We start from the raw sequence: 7,508 nt of genomic DNA, 5'->3' as shown, positions 1-7,508 counted from the left end.
CGCGGCGCTGGAGAGGGTCTGCCAGTACTACAGCAACACCGGTACACCCAGCACCTGGCACCATTACCCAGAGTTCACTTTGTTGGTATTATTGAATGTAAATATGACATATTGATTAGACCTCACCCTACTGTTGTTAATATCAATCCAGTTGAGCCGTTAAACTCTGGTAAGCAACCTTGTCTTACAGTTATGTATTGATCTTTTTCACTTATATTGATATTATTGTTTGTATTATTAAGGAAACATATCCCTACACTATTATGAGTGGTACAATGTATAGTTGTTTTAGTAAACTCTTGTAAACCACCACCACTTGCCCGAGCTAGTTATTAATTATTAAGGAATAGTAGAAGGAGATGTATGCCTGGTAGATTTAGATGAAGTCAGAATGGCTGCTGGTCCTGTTAACCCCCCTCCCCCCCCCTCCCCCCCTCACCCCCCACCCACCCCCCCCCCCCTCCCCCCCCCCAGTGCGTCAGTGTGAGCAGCCCCTGCAGTGTGAGGTCAACCACATGCTAGGCCTGGACCCGGTGCGCTACGACCTGACGGGCTGGTTCGGTCTGATCCAGAACAACCCCTCCTCCCTCAACGCCGCCACGCTGCTGCAGAACTCCACCGTGTACGTGACACCCGCTGGGTGCTTGGGTGGGGCCTCGGCAAAGCTGCTGGTGCTGTAGTCTTAGAGAGCAGGTTTTTTTTTTAAAGGAACAACCCAGACAAACACGCCCTCCCGGCCCCCCTCTCCGCCTTTGAGTAGTGTTAGTTGCGCACGTGTGATTGGCAGGCAGCAAGATGCATTCAATCCAATCACGGTTGAGAGGCCCTGATAGTTAACACATTATCCAGGGGTGGTCAATCTAAATCAGAAAAGATGAAAGTATAGAGGCGCATCTAAGCAGAACAGAGCCAGTACCTCTTCATCCACCATCTCTTTTTTCTGTCTAAATCAAGTTTGAGTGTCCTTCGTTATTACAACCTATTGCTTATTTTAGATGCCGTTTATATCCCAAGATCATTTTTTATACTGCTATTCAATATACTATTCATATATTTTTTGTTATATTTTCTAGGCCCTCGACAAATCCCAGCAGATTCACACACACACAAACATCGACCCTTTGCAGCACTTCCTGTTCTGATCTCTTCTGTCGTTCCTCCTCCCTCAGTGGGGTGGTGAAGGCCCTGTTCTCCCCCAGGTCCTCAGTGCCCCCTCTGTGCCGGGGGCTGGGGGGCTTCGAGGGCAGCAGCCAGCGCTCCCTTCAGCGGAGCGGAACCATCCGGAAGACCTTCAGCGGGGGCATGGCCGCCATGCGCCGTCACTCGGCCTCCATCGCCGTCAAACTGCAGGCGGTGAGATCTGTAATCTGATCTGTAATCTGATCTCTGATCTGATCTCTGATCTGTAATCTGATCTGTAATCTGATCTGTACTCTGATCTCTAATCTGATCTGTACTCTGATCTCTAATCTGATCTCTAATCTGATCTGTAATCTCATCTGTAATCTCATCTGTAATCTGACTCTAATCTCATCTGTAATCTCATCTGTAGTGTCTAATCTACAATCTACAATCTGATCTCTTATCTGAGCTCTAACCCATCCTAGTCTGCTCTACACTCCTCAAGTATAATTCTAATTCTAAATATATTCTACTCTAGTGCATTTTAAGTGATGGTGAAACATCGATGGGCTTCCTCATTCGACAGGATGTTGGGTGTGAAGACTTGTCAGACCGTCCCCATCTCGGGAGTTCCCCTACTTTCTCTCTGAAATCGGTCTGGCCGCAGTCCCATTCAGTGCCTTGTTTGGCCTGAACTCGAAGCCAGGACCGATATGCAGAGAAGGGGAACATGTACTCAGAAACTAGGGCTGTCTCACGAGGCTGATCACTAATGCAGTGGTCATGAATTTGCCGATGTTGTGCAGTTATCCATAAGTATTGAAGCCTAGTTAGATTTATTATTTTTCAAATTGACTCATTTTCTTACTATCATGCATTATTTAGTTCACGGTTCTTTGTTTATTACACATCAAGTCACCTGGGTAATAGAGTTTCTCGTTATTTAAAAATAAAGCACTTCCTTGGGTGTGCTTGATTTTTCAACTCGAATAACGTATTCAACAATGCTGCGGTAGAATGGAATCCAGTCCAAACTGATCCGATGTCATGTGGTCGAATACAGTCCCATCTTTAATATAATAGAATCCAGTCCAATCTGATCCAATGTGATGTAGTTTTATCCAGTCTAATCTCTAATCTAATCTGATGTAATCCCCCCCCTTCCCCCCAGGATGCTCTACTGAACCTGATTCGTCGTGCGCGGCCCGTCTTCCTCCAGTGTGTCAAGGCCAAGACGGATGCCGGTGTCTTCGATGTCCGTGCACTGCGCGTCCAGCTACACTCTGCCCAGATCCTCCCCGCCCTGCAGCTCTACCGCACAGGTGGGATTATCCCTCAAAAAACCACTGTAATCTAGATAGGATTAGGTAATAATGTAGAGAGTATCACAGGATTACCTGTACAGAAAACAACTGTAATCTAGCTAGGATTAGGCAATAATGTAGAAAGTATCACAGGATTATCTGTCCAGAAAACAACTGTAATCTAGCTAGGATTAGGTAATAATGTAGAGAGTATCACAGGATTATCTGTCCAGAAAACAACTGTAATCTAGATAGGATTAAGATTATGATGCAGAGAATATCACAGGATTATCCGTCTCTGAGGTAACTATAATCTATCTAGGATTAGGATTATAAAGTAGAGAATTTGACTGGATTATCTGTCCTACAGCAAGCTATAAAGTTATTAGGATTATGATGTCGAGAATATTAAAGGTTTATCTGTCCAAAAAGTGACGATCATCTATCTAGGATTAGGATTATGATGTAGAGAATATCACAGGATGATCTGTCACTGAGGTTACTATATTCTATCTATTATGAGGATTATAAAGTAGAGAAAATCGCAGGATTATCTGTCCAATAACCAACTATAATCAATCTGAGAAAACCCTGAGTCAACCCTAACCCTTGACCAGGGGTACACAAGATGTGTTTTATTGAACCTAAAGATTTCTCCCAGATCACTTTTTACATGATTCTGATGCACACAAACCATATGTGAGAATCCTTTGACGTTTCATTGTTGGAAAAGGACAACACCCGCGAGAGATTGATAAAAATATAAGCCACGACCATGTTATGTTTTATATATTGTAATTATTCATACTATTTGAACATGTGAAGGTTCACATTGAAACCTAATTCAACAATGTAAATCAATTGGAAAGCCTGGAAAGGGCTTGGACAGCTGTACTGTTGGCACACTGAACATAACCTTGTCTTCTATTCAGTCATACATGTTGAATATAAATGGGCCTTTTTCATTATTTCTTTCTGAAGGCTAACCTGGAGAACCAATGAATGTAGCATGTTAGCCTTGTGAATGAAAAGGCAGTAGCAGCTGAGACTTCTATGGTTGTCACTGTAATAGGCTTCTTCTTCTGCCTATAGTGAACTCAATTCTGAGATGTTGAATAGAAAGTCTCCCCAGTAGAGTCCTGGCCGTTCACAGAGAACATTGCTCCCTTCTCTGAATATCAATTTTATTATGAAAGACCCATTTCTTATAAAGCTGCCAAGTCTTCTTGGAAAGAAGTCTCAAATTAGTTTAATGAACCAAAACTGTTGTACTCGCTGTCAAAAGAGGAGTCAGGGTAATTAAAGAGCCCCATTAATAATTCCTGCTAAATATTTAGCATAAAGGTGGTGATATTCTCTTTTGGATTTTTTGTTTTTATGGTCTCTGTAACTTGTATTATCTACTTTAACTATGAAGGTTTCTCTCTCTCTCCTCTCTCGCTCTCCCTCTGTCTCTCTATGTATTTTTATCTATGTCTCTCTCTCTCTTTGTTTCTATCTTTGTCTCTCTCTCTGTTTCTATGTCGCTGTATATCTTTTTATCTATGTCTCTCTTTGTCTCTACTTTTGTCTCTCTCTGTCTCTGTCTCTGTCTCTCTCTCTGTCTGTCTCTCTATGTATATCTCTCTATCTATGTCTCTATCTTTGTGTATCTGTCTCTGTCTATCTCTCTCTCACTGTCTTTCTCTCTATGTCTCTCGCTCTCTCTCCAGGCTACCCAGAGCACATGCCTCTGGGAGACTTCAGGTGTCGTTTCCAGGCTCTCTCTCCTGTCATCGTGAAGCGCTACGCCTCCGTGTTCGTCGCCCACGACGAGAGGAAGGTGGGCCCTCCTTTGCCTCTCCGGCATCACCTCCGGCCTCTGCTGTTTGAACGCAATTAATTCAACAGTAATATTGGATTTAATGGTCGTGCTCTCTCTCTCTCTCTCTCTCTCTCTCTCTCTCTCTCTCTCTCTCTCTCTCTCTCTCTCTCTCTCTCTCTCTCTCTCTCTCTCTCTCTCTCTCTCTCTCTCTCTCTCTCTCTCTCTCTCTCTCTCTCTCTCTCTCTCTCTCAGGCAGTGGAGGAACTGCTGGTAGAGTTGGATCTGGATAAGAAGAGCATAGTTCTGGGCCCCAGCAGAGTAAGAACCAAGTCATAGAACCTACTGCATATTATAGAAACAATATATAATGAACCAAAATACACTCAGTCAACCCAGGGCCGTCATCGTGAGGATACACCATTGGGATTGGTCCTAATCACACAAACATCTTTTCAACAGCCAACTGATGTTGTTTTGCAATTCTATTTCATAATTCGCATCCTTATATTGACTTTTTTCCTATTCTTAATCCTTATTGAAATCAATGGAATGAAACGGGTGGATCTACAGTATAAACTACACCGGCTGTGTCTCCGTAACGGACAGGTACTAATGAGGCGTGGCGTGCTGCAGTCCCTGGAGAGGCTCCGAGACCAGCTGGTCAGCGGCTGGCTGCTCCACTTCCAGGCCTCCTGCACGGGTCACCTGGCCCGGCAGAAGTACCGCCGGCTCAAGGTCGGTGGCGGACGGGAGCCCGGCCTCTCATCGAGTGTTGTGATCGTGATCTAACGACGAGTGTAATCCGATTCTAATCGGGTTTTAAATGATGAGTGTATTCTGATTCTAATCAGGTTATAATGACGAGGGAAATCCGATTCTAATCAGGTTTTAATGACGAATGTAAACCGATTCTAATGAGGTTTTAATGACAGGCGTGCACTGATTCTAATCAGGATAACTATGAGTGGATCAGTGGATAACCTGCACGTTATGTCTCATTAGATTCATTAAATGTAATTAAATTCACTAATTTATGTTAATAGTGAATATTTATCTTCATTCAATCTACCAGTAATTAATCATGATTCTAATTATTAATCATCGTCTGCAACGCTATTTGCGTTAATATAAGAGTATAGGGCGAGAGAGGGTGAGAGAGAGAGAGAGACCACATTGTCGCATTGAAAAACATCAAAAAATGGAAGGATCCAGTAATCTAGACTGTTTCTACAAACTGTGCCATCTTTCATCACCAGCTGACAGATGTGTGCTTGATGTTTTTATGTCTGGGTGGTGCGTCCCATGTGGGTGTGGTGTGTGTATGTGTTCAAATGTTTATCTGCATCTGCGTGTGCCCTTGCAATGATTGTGTGTCTATGTATGTGTGTGTATACTTTGGTTTGTGTGTGTTCGGGGGTGCCTGTCCACCTATGTGTCTCTGAACACTCTGTGTGTGTGTGTGTGTGTGTGTGTACACGTGTGTGTGTGTGTGTGTGTGTGTGCGTGCATATGAACCTATGTGTGTGAGTGTGTGGTTGTGTGTGCACATGAGCTTGTGTGTGTGCATATTAATGTGTATGTGTGTGTATATGAACTTCTGTGCGGGCATATCAACGTTTCTGTGTACATGTCTGTGTGCATGCATGCATTTGTTTACACCTGTGTGTGTGTGTGTGTGTGTGTGTGTGCAGGTGCAGCAGATGGCGGTGAGCTGTGTGCAGAGGAACCTGAGGGCCATGCGGGCTGTCGGCAGGTGGTGCTGGTGGAAGCTCTTCTGCAGGGTCCGGCCTCTCCTCAACGTCAACATGGACAACCAGAGGCTCAGGGCCAAGGAGGTACCGGCACACACAAGGGCGTTTCAGGAAGTGCAAACTCCCCAAAACAGCAAGGGGGGAAAGGGGATTCAGACCACATCCCTACCATCCAAGTTAATTAGCTGACTTAGAGACTATTATTGATATACTTTGGGACATTCTCCTTCCTTTCATGTTGGAAGGTGTGTTAATGGATGCATCCCTCTGTGATATGTTGTGGTTATGTTACGTGTTCAGATCCTGTTAACCGTCACTTTGAAAGCTAAGTTACAGTGAGTTTCTATTGGGGTAGAAGGGCTGTTCAATCAGGTTCATTCTTCCTCTCAAACAGGACGAGTTATCAGTTCTGAGACGAAAACTAGAGAAGTCCGAGAAGGAGAGGAACGACCTCAGACAGACCACAGACATCCTGGAGACCAAGGTAGACACACACACACACACACGCACATGCACACGCACACACACACACACGCACACGCACACGCACACGCACACACACACACACACACAGACACACACATATATATACACGCACACTCTGACTCTCTTTTGTTCTGTGTGTCACACTTGAACTTGAACACACACGCACACTCCTACGCACGCCATGTGACCTCGACCGGTTGCGACCCATCAGGTGACGGCGGTGACTTGTGAGCTCAGTGACGAGCGTTTCCGCGGCGACGCGGTGGGCCAGGCGCTGGACGTGGAGCGAGCTGAGAGACTGAGGCTCTGCAAGGAGAACAAGGAGCTGCAGGTGAAAAGGCTGGGTGGGTGGGTTACTGGGTGAATGGGGAACTGGTTACTGGGTGAATGGGGAACTGGTTACTGGGTGAATGGGGAACTGGTTACTGTGTGAATGGGGAACTGGTTACTGGGTGAATGGGGAACTGGTTACTGGGTGAATGGGGAACTGGTTACTGGGTGAATGGGGGACTGGTTACTGGGTGAATGGGGGACTGGTTACTGGGTGAATGGGGAACTGGTTACTGGGTGAATGGGGAACTGGTTACTGGGTGAATGGGGGACTGGTTACTGGGTGAATGGGGAACTGGTTACTGGGTGAATGGGGAACTGGTTACTGGGTGAATGGGGGACTGGTTACTGGGTGAATGGGGAACTGGTTACTGGGTGAATGGGGAACTGGTTACTGGGTGAATGGGGAACTGGTTACTGGGTGAATGGGGGACTGGTTACTCTGTGACTGGGCCCTGGGTTACTGGGGGACTGGATGGTAACTGGATGGTTGGAGGAGAGGATGAGTGACAGCCTGAGTCACTGATGAATAGATGGGTGGAGGAGAGGATGAGTGACAGCCTGAGTCACTGGATGAATAGATGGTGGAGGAGTGGATGAGTGACAGCCTGAGTCACTGATGAATAGATGGTGGAGGAGAGGATGAGTGACAGCCTGAGTCACTGATGAATAGATGGGTGGAGGAGAGGATGAGTGACAGCCTGAGTCACT

General features: G+C 45.5%; 1 protein-coding gene across 3 annotated transcripts in view; it reads left to right on the top strand.

Moving 5' to 3' along the window:
- Window positions 1-7,508, top strand: part of LOC132447364 (unconventional myosin-XVIIIb-like) — a 37,342-nt gene that overhangs the window by 14,731 nt on the left and 15,103 nt on the right. For all 3 annotated transcript variants that reach the window (XM_060038009.1, XM_060038008.1, XM_060038006.1), the window contains exons 16-25: window positions 1-41; window positions 475-622; window positions 1,170-1,353; window positions 2,294-2,444; window positions 4,139-4,248; window positions 4,483-4,548; window positions 4,837-4,965; window positions 5,922-6,065; window positions 6,376-6,465; window positions 6,679-6,798. The exon at window positions 1-41 is cut by the window's left edge and continues 80 nt beyond it. In XM_060038009.1, coding sequence (XP_059893992.1) covers window positions 1-41; window positions 475-622; window positions 1,170-1,353; window positions 2,294-2,444; window positions 4,139-4,248; window positions 4,483-4,548; window positions 4,837-4,965; window positions 5,922-6,065; window positions 6,376-6,465; window positions 6,679-6,798 — 1,183 coding nt within the window. The remainder of the gene's footprint in view (window positions 42-474; window positions 623-1,169; window positions 1,354-2,293; window positions 2,445-4,138; window positions 4,249-4,482; window positions 4,549-4,836; window positions 4,966-5,921; window positions 6,066-6,375; window positions 6,466-6,678; window positions 6,799-7,508) is intronic.

Source organism: Gadus macrocephalus, chromosome 19 (genome assembly GCF_031168955.1).
Source record: "Gadus macrocephalus chromosome 19, ASM3116895v1".
Classification (NCBI taxonomy): Eukaryota; Metazoa; Chordata; class Actinopteri; order Gadiformes; family Gadidae; genus Gadus; species Gadus macrocephalus.
The sequence above is the reverse complement of the archived record's forward strand: the minus strand, read 5'-3'. Positions and strand labels throughout refer to the sequence as shown.